Raw genomic sequence first — 19,173 nt, forward strand, 5'->3', positions numbered from 1 at the left:
CTTGTTGCGTCGGGAATGTCCCAGTGATTGCGACCGTATGGACAGAGATTTTGTCGTACTGGGCTGACATGACATTGGCACCCAAAAAGTAGGAACCGGGAATAAAAAATCATCATGGAGATGAAAAAGTCAGATGAGGCCATCTGTTCGAATAGAGGAAGGCCATTAACCGTGACTTCCAGTTGATTGACACCTTTGTGATGTAGGTACGTACAGCCCTTCATGATGATGTCGGCAGGTAAGGTAGGTAGCGAAATACTTCAGTAAAGGTAGTACCTACCACACTCGGACGTGGGCATTTGGTGGTTTGGTCTCTTCCTTCCGGATAGCCTCTTTTCATCCGTATCGTCCAGCAGGGGTATGCCAACGAGAACTCTCACAACCTATGCGTTGTCTCTGATCATTAATACCTTGAGAAACCTTACGGTCATCTAATTCAACTACCTACCCACGATGGAAATGAGATGCTCTCATGAGGAGGGTCGCCTTACATGGCGATGCGACACCTCATCTCAGGCGAATACTTGCCCAAAGTTGGGGTGCTGAGAATGAGACCCTTCCGACGAAGAATTCTCGCCCACTCATCGGTAACCTTCAAAGCGACCAGGTCTCACTTGGTTTGGCAAGCCACGGGCCGGTCCAATTAACCGCGGGAATGACCGTCATCTTGCGCCCTTCTCCCGCGCATCAGGACATCTTGCTGTCATCTGACGAATGGACGGCGGCCTAGAGTATCGGTACATGCCTCACGGGTCAGAACGAGCACTGCGAAAATGTACAGGTAAGCTTCGGCCACCCGCTCCGTCCGCTCCTAGGTTCCTTGCATCTTCTTTGGAGTTTCCAGCCTGCCAAAAGGTAAGGCACGAATACATTGTCGTCCATCCGCTGCGACGATCTATGCTACTTCTGTAAACTACAATCCCTCGTTTTTGATCGGATTGAGCCGCCGGGCCCTCGTGTAATAATATCTAGGGACCGACTGGTATTATCGCACTGCGAGGCACGACGCTACCACCTTAGGTAAGATCAGGACCAAACTTCCATGTAGGTACAGCCTACAGAGTATGTAATTTGTCTGAGATGCTCTCACGCCAGCCTGAATTTTACGACGGGGCTTCGCTGGCCAATGCGCTTTCCTGGCTTCCTAGGGAATTTGAATCTTTGTTTCAAACCATCGGGGACTTGGGCTTCCTGCTCCACAAAAGGTCCCGGCATTAATGCTTCATCTCTTTGGGTCTCTTTCCGTGGCGTCTCTCTCTCACATTGCAAATGATATATCTTTCAACTCTGTTCTTTCCTCAGTATCCAATCTGCCAGTCACAAGTGTATGCATAGACACCTAGTCCATGAGAACCAATATCATCCCCGGCTGGCTGCACGAATCCTTGAAGAATCACGACAATTGTCCTAATTACCTCCGTCTTCCCGCCCGCCCGCCCGCCCTCCCGTTCAGCGCCGCTCCTGGGCCCTCGCTGATTGGGAAATGATCACACTCCTTGCTCAACCGAGTGATTATCTTGGGCGCGACCCATACTCAACGGATACACCACCACCACCACCACCACCATTTTTCTGTCCATCCCTATTCCATCGTCAACGTCCGTGCGACCTGGTGGTGTGCACCAGCGATAGTGCGCTGGGCCGGGAGGTCGTCTTAGATCTGCTAACGAGGCGTTGAAATGGAGAGGAGGATTTCGAAACCGAACCGTGGCTGGCTCCATCTCCCTTCCAAGAGTAGCGCGGCCGTTGTGATCTTATTTTTAACCCCCCAATCTCTATCTCTCTTGCTTCTGTTTGTAATCAAAAAGCCGTTACACCATCAAGCAAGGTCCCGTTTGCCGCGTACTAGTGTTGACGAAGAGACGGCGGGGGATGCCGAGAAATGCCCACCAAAGCAAACAGGTGGTGCCTGGAGAAATCACTGCAGCTGCTCTGATGATTACCCGCCGCGCCCTGCTCGTCCAATTCATTTGATTGCATCTTGGAGGACATTCAATTGTCTGGAGACAGAAGTCCTTCATCTACACTTGCCAATCTCTTGTGATTGCTTTGGCTCCATACGGATATCGTGCCTTGAAAGTCGAGCAACCCGCAATTTGGTCGTGATATTGCTTCCATTCCCTAACAGTCTTGGTGAAGCTGAGCGGGTTGGGCCTACCGGTTCGAGGAAGGCTATTGTAAGACAACCTCATTGCTGATGTCACGCATTCACGCAATTGTGTGCGGTGGCTTGGTCTCGCATGTGTTCGATATGCAGACTAAGGTGAAGATACACACGAGTGACGATTGGCTTTGTTGTAGCTTACCCCTTTGAGCCTTCAAAGGATCCCAGGTCAGGCCGTACTGTGCTCCAAATGCCGCCTGGCTCAGAATACCCCGCGATTGGGCTTGACAGTCAGGCCGAGGAGACTCATGGATCATCCCTCTCATAACGCGAACTCAAGTGCTCGGGTTTCGGCGGGGTAGTTGACTACCTACCAGCAAAAATGACTGCGATCTCCATATCTACATCCTGAGCAGGGTGCGTCGTGGTCATAGTAAAGAGCCGTCAGGCCGACATCTCCAAGCTGACTGCCGTATTAGACGTGAGTAATTCGGCACTGGAAACTCTTTACGAGTCTAATCGTTTAATGTTTCCTGACCAGGGGAAAGGGAAAGGGAAAGGTATAAGGTATAAGGTTGTGTAGATCCTGGTAAACTCGTCCATACACAGCAAACTTCATCATGCCCCGAACTCTCGGGTGCATGAAGGGTCCAACTCACACGTTCATCTAAGGTATTGGTCATCTGGGGAGTAAAGCCTGAGTCTAAAGGAAACTTTCCCCTTCACAATGCTTTTGTGGGAATAGTCAGTCATCGTTTGTTAGGTGATGAGGACCTTGCCGAGTGGGTAACAACTTGGTGTACCCCCAGTCAACATGTAGATGATTCCCCTCTATGTCAGCATTTCCTATTTTGACAGATCGTCGTTAATACTTTCGAAGGGACTATCTGAAAGGACCATGGAGAGAGTGGGCTTGCAGTTTCTGGCGACGATTGTGACGGCAGTAAGAAGAGGAATCTTGGCCAAGGTGAGATACGGATCCTATCGTCACCCACTTTGCCCACCTTTCGCATAGACTCTTGCTTACTCGCTACAGCGTTATGTTTGTTAACGAGAAATTCGCACCTTTCGCGCTGAAATACCTCACTATATAAAGATTTTTCATCGAATCATGTTCTCCTTGCTGGCAATGTCTCTCCAGTCATTTCGGACAGAAGGAGGCATGATTATTTGTTTGTACCTGGAACTACACAAACCAAAAGCTCTCTGGCGATCGTCACTGCACAATGCAGCTTACCCTTTGATAAGCACTCGATCTTTTGCGTTTGATAACCAGGCGAAGAGAGGCGAGGGTTCAACAAGATTGGGCAAACCATGCTGTCGGTTGAAGATCAAAGAGGTAGAGGTCAGATATCTCAGCTAGAGGTGATTTCTGACGAGAGGCGATTCGGGTATCACCCTTCCATGTGCCAGGCGGGTGGACTGATGTTAATGGAGTCTAGAGTTGCTTGATGTTGTTTTGATTTCTTACAAACCCCGTGCTTGAGGGGTTTGAGCGTTTGATGAGTCCACATACAGCTCCTCATGCTGGAAACTTCGTCAATTTGCCCGATTGGATTTCCCTGCATAGGTCTTCCACTTACAAGCACTTGTGGTCCAACGCTGTCCAGCCATATGACAAAGAAGGACGTACAGATGAGCAAAAAGGATCTCATGACTCTCACTGTTTCTGCTTGTTGGTCAAACCAACACAGGCTTGTTGGCTTGCCATAGTATTTGAAGTCAGGCGTATCATGTACATTGAGGATGTAACGAGGATGGCTACATCTATTTGGCAACCCTTGGTCAACTTACGACGGGCAGTAACAGAGTAATGAATGATCTAGAGAGCTAAGGCTAGTCAGATGTCTGAATTAATGGCTTTTCCTTGTATTACTTGACTCCAAGTTCGTCACCCAAGCCTCATAAGTTTGCATATTCGGACTCCGATAGTGAAAAGTGAGATGGAACGACAACGTCTGCCTCGAGGATATCAGATGGATTATCACAAGGACATTTCTCTCTGCGTCAGCTAAAATTTCCGTTGGCGGCTTCTCAACTCTCACTTTGTCAATTTGAGGAAATGACTTTCTTGCGATTTCCTGAGACATGACCATATTTCCTATCAACGACATCTGAAGGATTACTTGTTCTTGCCTTGTAAATTGTTTGGATAGTTAGATATACGAGACGAGCTGGATACGAGTTAAACCAAGAGCATTGCCAAGCAGAGAGGTCGTTCTACTATTGAAACGTAGGCCACTGAACGTTACCAGCCTCGAAATCCGGCATGGACATCTCAGCTTCGGAATGGGCATGTTCATGAGACGGACCATGCTCCGCGGTGTAAATGCTTGACGGCACTCTTGACGACTCGGTCCTTGACAGCTTCAACGTTCAGAAATTTCACGAATCATCGCTGTCCAAGCGCCGGAGGCCGGAGATATATGCGGACACCCGACCCCGGGCTCAAGTCGGCAGGCGGCCCCACGTAACGCCGGAGCTCTTACCCGGCCATCGTGCCTCCCGGGCACTCTAACAATTTAGGTTGTGGCTGAGGCTAAGTGTGGGGTCATCAAGAGTGGAGTCGATTGGAGCACTGGACCTCTGGCAGGCGGAACCTTTCTGGAAGTAGCACCCCTGCCCGCGCCAGAAATTCCACTTTCCAATTGAACAGCTCGACCATCGTGGAGTCGAGAATCTTCCACCTCACCCTTATTCCCCCCCGAATCCTCAAATCCATCTCCGTAACCTATTCTCCCACCTCTCAAACCATCAATTGGTTGGCCTGTTCCCTTCGCCAACTCCCTCTTCCCCGATTCAACTTCCTGGATACGATTATTGTTGCCGGTTAGGGTCACAATGTTCTAAGCCAGCATCAAAATCCATCTTCCCATCGGTTACTCGCTGCTCTACGGTTTCTCACGCTTCAGTCTTCTTTCATCGGAGGTCTGATTCTACTGGTCTTGTCCCACTGCCGTATATACCATCAGTTGTGAGTGTTTTTATCTTTTTCTTCTCTTCCGGCTTCCTTCCTTCAATGAGCGCTCCTGCCGTAACTGCGTTTTCAGCAGAACACATCAGCTAACTAAGTATCGCTACCCCTTGCAGATATACCGATCTTCTCCTATTCCCATCACACCATCGAACCCTTCTCTCTACCACGAAGACTACAGTCAACTCGCCTCATGGCCTCTACCGATTCCACTGTTGCCAACGGCGCTGAGACTTCAGCTGCCCAGCGCCTCCTCCAAACCCATGCCGACCTGCACCCCACTGTTGAGGACGTCCCCGATGAGGATCTCCCCGTAAAGTCCGGCGACGCTCCTTCCTGGGCCGAGCCCAGCTCGAGCAGAGCTGCGAACAAGCAAAAGGAAGCCTCGGCCTCTGGAAAGAAGATCGACACCCACTCCCATGAGCTTTTCCCCGAGCTCGGAACCTCGAAGGGTAAGAGTGCTGGCCCCAACGTCACCCCCATCTGGGGAGCCAAGAGCAACGCCTCTACCCCCGCCAACGGTGTTTCTCGCTCCTCGACTCCCGCCTCAGGAGCTGCCACCCCCAAGATGTCGATTCCTGGTCGTAACGTCGAGACGGTTGTCCTGGATCCCCAGTTCATCCTCCCGCGCAACCAGCTTAAGCGCCCCATCCCTGATATCATGAAGGACATCAACCGCAAGTCGCGCGCCAACATCACTCTGTCAAACGGACCCAACGGAAAACTCAAGTTCGAGGCCACGGGCCCCCAGGACGTTGCTCAGCAGGCCCTCAAGGACCTCGTCCAGCAAATTGGCACCAAGGTAAGTGGCCAATCCTTTCTCCACCGAGCGCCCATGCTGACGTCCCATTTCCAGACTACCATCAAGGTCCCGATCCCCCAATCTGCCCGTGCCCACATCATTGGAAAAGGTGGCTCTGTCATCAAGTCTATTCAGGAGAAGTCTGGCGCCCGAGTCCAACTCCCTAAGGCGGAGGAGGGCGGCGCTCCCATCGATGAGGATGATGACTCTACCATTGATGTTCTCGTCGAGGGCAATGCTTTATCCGCCGCTTCTGCTCGCAACGAGATCCTGAAGATTGCCGGAGATCGTACTGCCAACCTCAACAGCAAGCTTCGCGGCATCCCGGCTGAGTTCTACCCCTTTATTGCGGGCCCTGGAAACAGCCATATCGGTCGCTACGAGAACAACGGTGTCACGGTCCGCGTTCCTGCACACCAGATCTGGGCTCCTCGTGGCCGCAGCCTTGTAGCAAACGAGGGTGAGCGCCCCGTGTTCGTTCCTGCCGCCGACAACCACATTCAGCTTCAGGGTGACCGCGCTGCCGTCCAGGCTGCGCGCGCTGAGATCGAGCGCCGTGTTCAGGAGCTCCAGAACCAGCTTGCTATCGACCAGTTCAGTCTGCAGAAGGGTCGTCACCAGTTCATTGCTGGCCGCCGCGGCGAGACACTCGACGATTTCTTCAACCAGACTGGCTGCACCATTCTTTTGCCGACTGACGAGGATGACGACTCTGTCACCGTCATTGGTCCCGCAGCTCAGCTCACTAAGGGTGTCGAGACTGCTATGGACAGAGCCATGAACATGCAGTTCTCCACCTTCGACATCGGCAGATTCCACAAGAACGCCCCTGGAGGTGTTAACACGCACGCCCGCAATGTCACCCGTTACCTGCGTCACCGCGATCTGTTCGACGACATTGAGAGTGCTCACAACACTCACATCAACACTCCATTCACCTCTGCTGGCGCTTCGCCCTATGAGCTGTACGCTCGTGACGGTAAGAGCGTTCTCCAGGCTCAGTCGGCCATTGAGAAGCTTGTGCATGCCATTCCTCCTGCCAGAATTGCCCCGATTCCTGTTGACCCCTTCTACCACAACTACCTGGTGAAGGATGTCAGCCCTCGCATGAGAAACAGCCACGGCGTTCACGTCATCCTTCCTGAGTCTGGCGAGCCTGAGGCTCCTGTTCTTCTGGTCTTCGAGGGACCCTCTGCCTCTGAGCCCAAGCCTGAGATCAAGACCGGTCGTCCCTCTCAGGATGAGATCCAGGCCTTCCAGAAGGGCCTGGAGGAGGCCCGCAAGCAGATTTTGGATATCATCAACAAGCAGGAGCAGATCGCCTCTGCCTCAGTTGACGTGCCCCAGAAGTGAGTGTGTCAAACCCATTCGCATGAGCATCTTCGCTAACTGCATTTTACAGGTTCCACGAGCGTCTCCGTCGCTTCATCAAGAAGGAACAGGCCAACCGGGCTGACGACCAGATTCCCATCCGCGTTTCCTCGGTTGGCACCGTTGTCAACCTGCGTGGTCCCGCCTCTGCTGTCAAGAACCTCGAGGCCAAGGTCATCGCCTTTGTCGAGCAAGAGAAGGAGGACGAGAAGGAACGTGGTTTCACCATGTCCTTCGACTTCCCCCAGAAGTACGCCAACCACCTTATCGGAAAGGGCGGCTCCAACATCAAGGAGCTCCGTGATCGTTTCGACGTCGAGATCCAGGTTCAGGATGGCCAGGTCGAGCTGAAGGGCCCCAAGGCCAAGGCTGAGGCCGCCAAGGCGCACATCAGCTCTCTGGGCCGCACTCTGGCCGACGAGGTCACCCACATCCTCAAGGTCGATCCCAAGTTCCACCGCGAGCTCATTGGTGCGGGTGGCAGCGTCACGAACCGCCTCCAAAGCAAGTACAAGGTCTTGATCTTCTTCCCCCGATCCGGCAAGAACACGAAGGACGAGGAGAACGCCGATGCCAGCAGCGATGCTGGCAAGCCTAAGCGTCAGCAGGAGCCCGACGAGGTCATTGTCCGTGGTCCCAAGAAGGGAGCGGATGAGGCCCGCGACGAGATCCTCTCTCTCCTCCAGTACCTCAAGGACACTTCCTTCACTGCGACTGTGTCTGTTCAGCAGAAGCAAGTTCCGTCCATTATCGGACAGGGTGGTGCTGCCCTGGAGGAGCTCCGCGTGGCAACTGGTGCCAAGATTGATATCCCTAGTGCTCGCGACGCCGAGACTGTGGAGATTTTGATCAAGGGTACCAAGCCTCAGGTTGCTGCCGCTAAGAAGGCTCTCGAAGAGAAGCGAGATGTCTTCAACGACACCGTTGTGCAGACTATTGAGGTGGATAAGAAGCACCATAAGTCTCTCATCGGTTCTGGAGGTAAGATCACTTGAACCATTCGGATTTTGTAGCTTCAACTAACAATACTCAGGCGCCAACCTCCGCGACCTCGTTGTCAAGGCTGGTGGATCCGATGACCGCCGCGAGCTTGCGCGCACCATCCAGTTCCCCAAGCAGGAGGCTGATGGCAACACCATCAAGGTTGAGGGCCGCTCCGACATTGTCAACAAGATCGTTGCACGGATCCAGGAGATTGTGGCAGAGAAGGAGAGCCAGGTCACTGAGGTTCTTGAGGTTCCCATCGAGAAGCACAGAACCCTGATCGGTCGTGGCGGAGACGCAAAGCGTCAGCTTGAGTCCCAGTTCACCGTCTCCATTGACATTCCCCGTCAGGGTGATGGCAAGACTGGTGTCAAGATCACTGGTCGTCCCGAGAACGTTGAGAAGGCCAAGGAGCACATCGCCTCGCTCGTCAAGGAGCAGGAGGGAGAGACCCTCCAGGTGCCGCGCAGCCTTCACCACTCCATCTCCAACAACGGCCAGTTCTTCCGCCAGCTCCGCAACAACCACCAGGTTTCGGTCGACCACGCTGGACAGGCCCTTCCTCCCAAGCCCAGCGCTGCCGCCAGCCGCAGCAACGGTGGTGCTTTGCCCTTGATCACCGATGACGAGGATGCCACCGCTGACGCCCACTCCTGGAAGGTTGTGGACAGCGCTGCTGGCGAGGATGGCGAGATTGCCTGGGTGCTTCGCGGCTCTCCCGAGAACCTTGAGAAGGCCAAGGCTGCGATCGCTTCTGCTATTGAGCAGGCAAAGAAGAACACCCACACCGGTTACCTAGTCCTGCCCGACCCCAAGACCTACCGCTATGTCATCGGTCAGGGTGGCAGCAAGGTCAACTCCATCCGCAAGCAGAGCGGTTGCAAGATTAATGTCCCCCGTAACGATGCTAAGGAGGATGCGATCGAGGTTATCGGTAACGCCGATGGCGTTGAGAAGGCCAAGGACTTGATTCTTGAGGCTGTGAGAGAGGGACTTAGCTCCCGTGCGCCCCGGGACTAGAAGTCTGGACGTGATTCTCCAGCGGCAGCAACAGAGGAGGGGTCTTACCAACACTTCAGGGACCAATTAAGCGCCCTTGCTGCTGAATGGTTTGGCGATCCTCCGGAAGCAGAGCCACTTGAGTGGTAGGAAAGAACGAAAAAGGAAGCAAGGCGGCAATAGTATCATGAGATATATGTCGCCTGTCTTCCAAGTGTATGGGGCGAATAGGAAGATGTAGTTATGCGTGAACAAAGTGATATATACACAACCATCAACGGAATAAAAATCTGGATCAAAGTTATCTGCTGCTCCTCAATATGCCGCGCAATGAATCCTATGAGTGAACGTAAGGAGGTGCTCCGTCGACTTATGCGAGAAGGGCAAAAGGGGCAACGATTTTTTTGAGTTTCTTTTTTATTTTTAAAAAAGTTGAATAATGGAACCGGATATGCTCTCCGTCCTGGGCTTTGATTCCAGTTCGCAAAATCACCTACTAAAGCAGCTCAAGGAGGACAAGGCAGAAGTTTTGCAATAGTAATTGGGTAATAGTGTACAGACATATCCAGATAGAATCATTTGGTACGTTGATAGGACAATGACCGATTTATGCCTTTACTTTCCACCTCATCCCCCCCCCCCGACGCCGCTTCACTTCGCTTCCTTTCCATTACTACTGCATTCCCAAGCAGTATTTGCCAACGAAGAAAATTTGCCATCAGTACTTCCAAGCATCGCCCACTTTAGTTGCCAAAGGCCTTGTCCATCTGCTTCTTGTACTTGTCCTTGATCACTCTTCTGTTGACCTTTTGTGTCGCAGTGACGAGACCCTAAGAAACCAGCTTGTTAAATGCTGATGAATGGGACGAGGGGGGATCTGAGGAGGGGGGGGACGAGACTTACACTATCGGGTGTCCATTCCTCCTCGCAAAGGACTACGCCGCCGACAATCTCAAGACCAGAGAGTCCAGCCTTCTTTCCGTTGGAGATGAGATCCTTGAGAACGGCGTCGACGACTTTGCTGTCAGTGTGCATGCTATGCTCATCAACACCAAGCTTCTTCGCTTCCTCAGCGAGGACCTTTTCGTTGGGAGCCACAACGGCGATGGCGCGGGAGTGCTCGCCGTCGCCGTAGACCATGATGTTGGCGACAAAGGGGCTGCCGCGGTAGACGGATTCCATCTTCTCGAGGGCAATGTACTCTCCACCCTGCATCTTGACGAGGTTCTTGACGCGGTCAATGACCTTGACGTGGCCGACCTTGTCGAACTCGCCAATGTCACCCGTCTTGAACCAGCCGTCCTCGGTGATGGCCTTGGCCGTTTCCTCGGGGTTCTTGTAGTATTCCTTCAGCACGGCGGGACCCTTGACCCAGATTTCACCCTGGGGAGGGTTGGAGTCGGCGTAGTAGTTCAAATCGGGGATGGACACGAGCTTCAAGTCAACAGCGGCGGGAATAGAACCAATGGCATCGGAGGTGTACTCCAGGGGGTCACCGAGGGCACCGTTGGCGGCTGTCTCGGTCAATCCGTAACCTGTCAACATAGGCGCCAGAGTCATGGACAGGAAGTGCTTCGTCCCATCCGAGATACCGCTCGCGCCATTCATAATGAAGCGGAGACGGCCACCCGTCAACTCGCGAACCTTCTTGAAGACGACACTGTCAAAGATGGTAGCGCCGGGAAGGCCGTGCTTGACCATAAAGGTCTTATAGTTGAAGGCTCCCCAGAAGAGGGCCTTGATGAGAGGGCCAGAACTGTTGACCTTGGCAATGACACCCTTCTTGACCGTCTCCCAAATTTGCGGCACACCAACCAGGGCCGTCGGCCGGAACTCGCGCATGTCACCAGCGCAGTTCTTGACCGACGTGTCGGAGAGGGTTCTCGGGTTACCATAACCAAGGGTGCCACCCACGAACAAGACGAGGTTTTCCAGCACGAGCTCAAAGATGTGGGCCAAGGGCAAGTATGCCAGGACATATTCCTTATTACTGACACACTCTTCGACGCAGGTCCAGAGACCAGTAACTGAGCGTAACATTTAGCATCTGTAGAACAGTTGGGCTCACGGAAAATGACTTACTCGCAGCCACAGTTCCAGCGTGAGTCATGGGCACACCTTTCGGCGGACCTGTGGAACCAGAAGTGTACATGATGCAGAACAAGTCCTCAGGCTTTGCCTCTACGGTCTCAACGGGGTTCTCCTCGCCCAATGCGCGCACCTCCTCGATACTGACAAGTTTGATATCAGGGTTGGCCTTCTTGAAGGCGTCGACTTCAGAGCCATCGGAAAAGAGGGAGCTGTTGTTGTAAATGACAAACTTGACATTTTCGGCCTTCTTCAGAGCACCGCTTGCCGTCTTGAGGAGTTGAGGGTCGATGTACATAGCATCGGCATTGGACTGGAGCAGCGAATGCTCGACGCCGCTGGCGCCGAGGGTATCGTAAGCGGTGACAATAGAGATGGACTGGGAGCCGCAGGCGTGGGACATGGCCATCCAGTTTGCACTAGATTCCAGAAGGTTGGGTTAGCTTCTTCTCGGCAGGCCCAGACTTTGGGGGTTCGAGTGCGGAGTGCTCGGAACTTGGGACCGGGAGGATAGGTAGGACAAAGAGGGTTCTGCTCTCAGACGTACGTTGTGGTAGCGAATAGGTGGACTCTGCTTCCTTTGCTCAGACCCAGCTTCCGCAGGCCTGAGCCAATCTGGTTGATATAGGTGAGGAGGTCAGCATAGGTCAGGTAGGAGTAACGGGACAGCTCGAAATACTGCCACTCCTTTTCGACCTCTATGACCTCTCCATCGACGTTCTTGGGGACCTTCTTTTTCTCCTTGTGAAGGTGCACGAGCTTCCTGGTGCCAACGGCAGGCTCATTAGGGTAGACCTGGGCACTTCGCTTGACAATGTCGTATACGGTGTGAACGTCGGGATGGGGTTGGGTTCGGAGGCCATTCTTGGCTTTCCAATGGCGACGGGGAAGAGTCTCGCCCTCAACGCGCTCGTATCCAGGCGACTCGACAGAGAAGGGAGGTTTGTGCACCTGATACAAGGGCATAACGCCCGTCGTGTAGTCTGGCATATCGGCGGCGGTGGGGTTCGTAGGGGATCTGGTGTAGAATAGGGCGGTGAGGAGGGCGACGAAGAGGACGAGGACGGCGGTGATGTTGGACGGAATGATGGCAAAGTTCACGGAAGCACCTAGAGATGATGATGACGAACGGACACGGAATTGGCGGATGGGCCGAGGCGGGGGAGGGACTCTGAGGTAAAGCTACGGGTTCCGAGGTGAGCTAGGTGAATGAGGGCAGTAAGTGTGAAATTTGAGGTGGTCGAAGAGGTTGGCCGGAAGGGTTGTAGGGTCGGAGCTTTTTTTTCTCGCAAAGATTTGGCAAAGATGAGGGGGGTTGTTGGACTTTGACAGAGCCGGAGAGGAGGAGCTTCTTCGATATGCTGGCTGTCGGCTGGGTTACGTAGCTGTATCCGTAGCTGTAGCTGCTGGCACACGAGACTCGGGAGCAGTGCGTTGAGTGCGTAAGGTAGGTAGGTATGTGCGTGTGCGGGCAGGAGGCGCAAAAGTTAGGTGCGCAGCAAAGATGGGCGACGGGACTTTGATTGCGTCACGGTTGAAAGCTGGGGAGCATGGGGCATCCAATGGAATGGGGTCTAGAGCTGATAGACAGGCAAACAGCACCCGACTGCAGCAGTGCAGCAGCAGCAGCTGGCAGGGACTGCACTACAGGGTACTGAGGGTAGGGATACCGCAGGTAGGTAGATCCGCCACCGGCCGATGCTTGGGTGGGTCTCCCGCGCACCAAGGAGGGTACGTATCTTACATGCTGTTCCTAATTCCGAATTTCTGAGGTAATTCCCCTTCTCTCATTGCACATTGTCTGGGCACATCTCAAGCACACCTGTCCCTGGGGTGGGAATGCTGAGCCACTAGTCAAGCTCCCTGCGAGGCCGGGCTGCATTTGTCTTGGTGGCCGCAGACATGAGAGCTAATTAGAGCTACCTCTGTCGATTATTATCAGCCTCTAGGTTACCTTGCTTGCAACGTACGACGACAACGGAAATATGGATTGTGGACAGCCACGATAGCTTGGCTGCTTGGCTGCAGCAATGTGGTACAGAATCTGGTTATCAGATCTTGCTCCGGCGATTCCAGAGAGTCTCAACATAGGGCCATATGACCTTTTTTTTTTTTTTTTTGGTCAGCCCTTGAGCAATGGAAGCTGGAAGCTGGAAGAGCCGGAGTGGCATACGTACGCCAGTGGCACAGCACTACGGAGTAGACAGCTCTTCCTCCTCCTCAACCACCACCACACCTTACATCTGCAATGTGAGGCGCAAATCTGGAGAAGAATTTTACTTGCCTCGGCCTCACGAGTTTCAACGGCAGCAAAGACCGAGTGAAATGGCAGCTTCTCGTGGACCAGATGCAACCCGCCAGTCGCTGCTCAGTCAGGACCATTAACCAGCACCAGGGCCGTTGCTAGCGTGCGGATAAAAAAGAGGGGAGGAGACTGGGCTGCTCCTGCTCGGCTTGGCACGTTCCTTGGGCGAGATGCAAGATGCGAGATCGCTCTTGCCTATGATGTACCTTTCTCATTACCTAGTCTCGTGCTTTCCTACAGAGAATATGACAAGACCAATTGCTCAAGTTACAACTCTTTCCTGCCTAGGTATTCCATTTGCACTTAGGTACCTTACTCTGAGTCTGAGTGATGAATCTTACTCGTTCTCAACACTTCATCAGTCAGTCTTTGGAACTCTCCAGATGACCTTCATTCCCCGCCTATGCTGACAACTTGGCAACTTATTCTCTCCAACAATTATCCCCAACGCTCAACAATGCTACACTCCATCAATAATTAGGCACAAATACTGGATAATGAACAAGCACATGACAGAGGCTTCGGTGTCGGCGGCAGCCCACGCTCGAGTCCGAGCAGGGAAGGTCGGAAAATGGACATGATCAAAGGCTGCAGTCTGCAGACAGGATGCAGAGAACTTCCGACGAAGACGGCGTACCCGTACCGCCCGAGGAAAGGCTTTGTTTGGTCCACATCTCGATATCGAAATGGGGTCTTGTTAAATTGTTTTCTGCAGGCCTTTTGACTCGAAAAAAACCGGGACCGAACCACTCGCGCCACGACGCCTATCCAGAGTACATATGAATACTCCGTAGATAACCCCGACCGCCACGGAACACGGCTTCTTTGGTCTCGGAGCTCCTCTTGTCAAACCTCGCCTATCTACGCGACTCTGCTGACAACTGACAATGGCTGGGTTCTTCATCCGCTCACGTGCAAATTCCAGCCTCAATTGCTGACACATGCGGCGGGCATGCACCGACAGCCGAGGCCAGAGCAAACCAAAAAGAGGCTCCCCCCAGTGGGCTCCCTAGGTTCTAGGTGCCACTGTGCCACTGTCTCTATCCACCTGTAGACAAACCCTGCTTTGCTCCTACGATCCTACTCTATACGGGCAGCGTCTTGGGCATATTCCCAAACGACAACCCGTTCGTTATCCGAATTCCGTCCAAGACAGAGTTCGGTTCATCGCACAATTTCAACCAATCGTCCGAGCTTCTTGTCTGCGATCCTTTTGCCTCTGCCTTGCTACTCGCATCTCATCACTTCTGAGGCTATCCCCACGTTGCGAAACTGCCGACATATGTCGTGCTGACGCTCTGCTCAATCCTGCCGAATCGTGCGCCTGAGTCAGATTTGGTCGTCGTCATAAGAAAAGTCCACGGCCAGCCTGCATGAATGTCGCTTGAACGTTGGGGAAGCTATGGCCACAGTGAGCCACCAGTAGCTGAAGCCCGGCTCAGGAGTTTGTAACGTCTTCAGCTTGTTGTTCCAGCTTGATACTGGGAGGAGACCAGAAACCATCAAACCCCTCCTTTACACCATGGCGACGGCGTGCTTTGCGGTGGCCAAGAGAACTGTCGCGGAAACCACAGAAACAAAACAAAGCGGTCGAACACGGCTCAGGTCAAGGTCCGGACCGCACGCGGTGAGAGTTCATCGTGTGGCAGCCGGTCAAAGAGCAATTAATAGCAGCACTTCGTCCATCTCAATCTTGCACACACACTTTATCTCTCTCTTTCGATGCGGGCCGAGCGTTCAGACGGACCCGACCAAAAATCCGGCCCTCGAGGGAACCCGTCTCCTAGTCGGAGATCCATTCGGGCCCCTCATCCCGGTGCAGCAAACGGTCAGCTTTGCCAACCTCGAAATAAGTGTGGGCTAGGTAGGACGTTCGGACAAAAGCAATCACATAGCCAGAGACGTCCAGACACCATAATGCATCCCAATATGCCAGCCCTGTGCCTCATTCACGCACGTGTCCTGCATCGTCAGCTTTGATAAACATGCCTCCCCAGCGTCGAGCCCGTCATTGTGCTAGCGAGATCTACGCTGGTCTAATGGCTTACACTTTGGAACTAAAACAGCACCGCTCGGCACTCCCTCGTACCACAGGGCCGTGTGTTTAGCCTCATCCTCTACAAACAGGAACGCCGCACTCATGTAAACATGCAGCAATCTAGTGGCCCTGCCGTGGTGTAGGCAAGCCAGATGGTGTCCTCTGCTGCAACTAACGGCCATCGCAGTTCTAGAATGGACTTCCCCCATCGGACTGTTACCTCCACCATCGTGTCTCTCCCGTCCCTCGCGCGGGCCAATCAGCTAACACCAGCGGCAGGGCCGCTCGACCTCTGACCTTGCTGCACAGTTCTCGAAATATACTCGTCGTCACCAGTGTCACAACAATGAAACGCCCCTTTTGCAAGCCCCGAGCGTGCGCCTACACAACGTGCCCCAAGAGCCACAAGCACAGAGTTGCCCAAGGGAGGCCTGGGTCCTGTCGCCTGGCGGAAACTCTGGAAGGAGGCGGCGGGGAGGCGCACCTCCGAGACGTGTTGTCGGCACGGCATTGATGATATTAAGATAGAGTTATGTCGCAGCTGTTTCCTTCTCTTTCGAGATGAACTCCTGTCCTGTTTCCCGCCGATCTAGAGCTGCTGACTGGCTCCCAACACAGCCCCCCCCTACTTCCTTTCTCGCGGTAGCCAGCCATCATGTCGCGATTGTGTGGTATGCGCCCTGAAGGGCTGGTGAGTTGCTTCCATCTCCCTGGTCCTTTGCCAGCGTCCTGCAGTTTTGTAGCTAATGCTCGGCCCAGACGGTAGACTCGAGGTTCAGCCCTCTTCCGTCGATGTGTTTCTTCGATACCATCATTATTCCTTTACCGGCGTGGATTCGTCTTACAGTCACTTTCGCCCTTTTCCACTTCATTGTGCCGGTTCTTATCGTCGACAAGATCAAGCGATATACCGTGAAGAAGGAATGGCAGAGGCACGCTCAGTTATCCGTCTATTTCTTCTCCATACTAGTCGTCTTCCTAATGGAGATTATGGAAATGGCTAGACTCGCAGAGATTCGCTATGCTATTGGCCTTCTTCCCTTCGTCTTCGCAGGCTGCGGTGTATGCGCAGTCATGCAGGCCACCCGCGGCATCAAGGGCAAGATTCGCAACTGGCAGGTGGCTAACATCATTTTCTGGATCATGAGCGTCGCTGTCACCATTATCAAGATCCTCACGATTCAGCGCTCCAGTATGCGCTTCCCAGAGTTTCGACGAATGGGAACTGACTATCCGACGACGCATCAGGTGCAGGATTTGGCCGTCATCGCCGGATTCTACGTCCTTCTCTTGATCAACGAGATTGCGCTCTTCTTCCAGAAAACCTGGGAAGAGACTGTCGACGCTGAGAACATCAAGAAGCTCCGTCTCACCAGGTCGATCAGCGACCAGGCCCGCTACGATCTCACCCGGGCTATTGAGGAGGGCTACTACCCCTCAGGCGTCACGTATCTGACCCTAAGACTCGAAGGTGAATCCCAAAGCGAGAAGGCCGTCAGCAAGGACGACATTCTCAAGAAGACGGCCAGCAAGGACGTCTCTATCGCAGGGTCGTCCTCCAGCGAGAAGACGGCTGGGAAGAGGCTCATGGATGAGGATTCCATCGAACCAGTACCCATGATACCCCCTAGCTTCAGACGCAACAGCGAGCGGTGGTCGTCAGCCATGACGCTCAAGGACGCTGCCGGAGACGACATGAACGAGAAGGTTGGTGGCAAGGACAGCAACAAGAAGCGCGGCAGCGAGAGGTGGTCAAATGCCATGACGATTAAGGAGCCCACGGCTCTCCGTGACGGTCATGACAAGCGTGTTTCAAGCTTCGCCTCCCCGATGGTCGCCGACATTGACGAGATCACACCCCTGGAACCCCCTTCGACCTCATCATCCAGATACGAAGACGAGCATGCCGCGCAGAAAGCCATGCTACTCGACAGCCCCTTCCCCATGAAGGAACTTCCCGACAGACGCTCCTTCATGCTTAAGCCATCGCGACCTAACACCGAGAGATGGTCCAACGCCATGACCCTGCGCGGCGAGCCGTCGTCCGGCAGCGGCAGCCAGGAGCCCTCGCCCAAGGAGCATAAAGAGTACATGCCCTCGGCACCACCGGCCGCGGCAACGGCTCCGACCACGCCGGAGCGCCGGGCTTCGGCTAGCGAGCGTAACATGATGAGGAGATACTCTGACGCCTCCACGCGGTCTATCAGAAGGTTCTCTGCACGCAGTGACCTTCGCGAGGCTGCGGCCACGGCGGCAGCATTTGTGGACGGCGATGAGCCGCTCACTTCGCCCACGGAAGCGCATCCTCTGCAGCCGAATCACCACACGCCATAAATGAGTCCAGCGATGACACTACATCGATTCTCTTACTACCTTGACGCAAATTGTTATCCATCATTCTCGACTAGATGAGATGAGGGAGGCTAGTGTATAATGAAAAATATGTAAATCCAATCATCGAATAGGGACCCGGGTAAAGGCGTCAATCGATTGGGATTCAGGGCGCCGCCTGGCGAGGAGGCGTTTGGATATGGGTTCCAGTTTCTTCCTTTGTCGGTCCCCCCCATTTCACCCGACTTTCCTTTTTTTTTATGTAAAACCACAACACTATTTAATGAGGCAATGGATCAAAGTCTCAAAAGATTATTTCTTCTTTTTCGCAATATAGATCGACCATGAGAAAATATAGGGGAAATATTGGATGACGAGTAGCTTATGTTCCAAATATTGTGATGTGCTTAACCTATGCGACGCCACGAGGACGCACTACGGACGTCAATCGATGTTTTCCCCCCGGCGCTAGACCCAGTGTGAGGCTCCTTTCGGTGTGGGATTAGGGCGTCCTGCATTACAGGCGTGTTCGGGACGACGGCAAGACGGGTGGGCGTAGCGGGTAGGTTAGGTAGCGTAGGATGTGAGTGGTTGGCTTGCGTGGCTTACACGGCTTTGACTGATGGGATATTTTTGTTGTGGTCGGTATCCGCCCAGGAGATTGAAAGCGTTCATCCCGGACAGAGGTGAATATACACAAATGGAGTCTGGCTTGGGAATTTTTAGACATCGGGGTTGTGATTTCATTTGTCATGTTCCTTTTCTATTGGTGATGATTCATGGGTATCCAAAATCGCCATGGGTAGTTATCCAGAAACCGATCCGTGGGGGACCCGAACTCATGGGGAATCAAACCCAATGGTACCCAAACTGCCCAAGGTGACCCAAATCGCGATTCCAGCTAAGGAGGAATCAAAAACCCAAACTTCCCACGGGAAATTTCGAATCCATTGGGCACTGTCGTGCTAACGACACCGAGCATGCCTGACTGAAATAGCCGGATCGATAGTCGCTTTACAACCAGTCAACAGCGCGCCTCGGCCCTTCTCCTCAGACCCCACTTACAATCCTGCCTTACTTTACGTCCATCAGATTGCTTATATATAGTCTTACACAGCTCAGGCTACCTCAGACACATATTAACGGAACACTTGATACTTATACAACAATCGCCAGG

General features: G+C 53.3%; 3 protein-coding genes across 3 annotated transcripts; 2 read left to right on the forward strand and 1 right to left on the reverse strand.

The window, feature by feature from the left end:
- Positions 1-5,271: 5,271 nt before the first annotated feature.
- Positions 5,272-9,255, forward strand: N0V96_006456 (uncharacterized protein; the record flags this gene model as incomplete). Its single annotated transcript, XM_053194926.2, has 4 exons — positions 5,272-5,880; positions 5,935-7,229; positions 7,283-8,232; positions 8,285-9,255. The coding sequence occupies 4 exons, from the start codon at positions 5,272-5,274 to the stop codon at positions 9,253-9,255; spliced, it is 3,825 nt and encodes a 1,274-aa protein (XP_053047497.2).
- Positions 9,256-9,977: 722 nt separating this feature from the next.
- FAA4_2 (long-chain fatty acid-CoA ligase) lies at positions 9,978-12,312 on the reverse strand (the record flags this gene model as incomplete). Its single annotated transcript, XM_053194927.1, has 4 exons — positions 9,978-10,064; positions 10,138-11,261; positions 11,317-11,741; positions 11,870-12,312. 4 exons carry the CDS (start codon positions 12,310-12,312, stop codon positions 9,978-9,980), a joined length of 2,079 nt encoding a protein of 692 aa, XP_053047498.1.
- A 4,145-nt stretch (positions 12,313-16,457) lies between these two features.
- N0V96_006458 (uncharacterized protein) lies at positions 16,458-17,999 on the forward strand (the record flags this gene model as incomplete). Its single annotated transcript, XM_053194928.2, has 1 exon — positions 16,458-17,999. The coding sequence occupies one exon, from the start codon at positions 16,458-16,460 to the stop codon at positions 17,997-17,999; it is 1,542 nt and encodes a 513-aa protein (XP_053047499.2).
- Positions 18,000-19,173: the final 1,174 nt, after the last annotated feature.

Source organism: Colletotrichum fioriniae, assembly GCF_027942845.1.
Source record: "Colletotrichum fioriniae strain IMI 355084 chromosome Unknown scaffold_7, whole genome shotgun sequence".
Lineage (NCBI taxonomy): Eukaryota > Fungi > Ascomycota > Sordariomycetes > Glomerellales > Glomerellaceae > Colletotrichum > Colletotrichum fioriniae.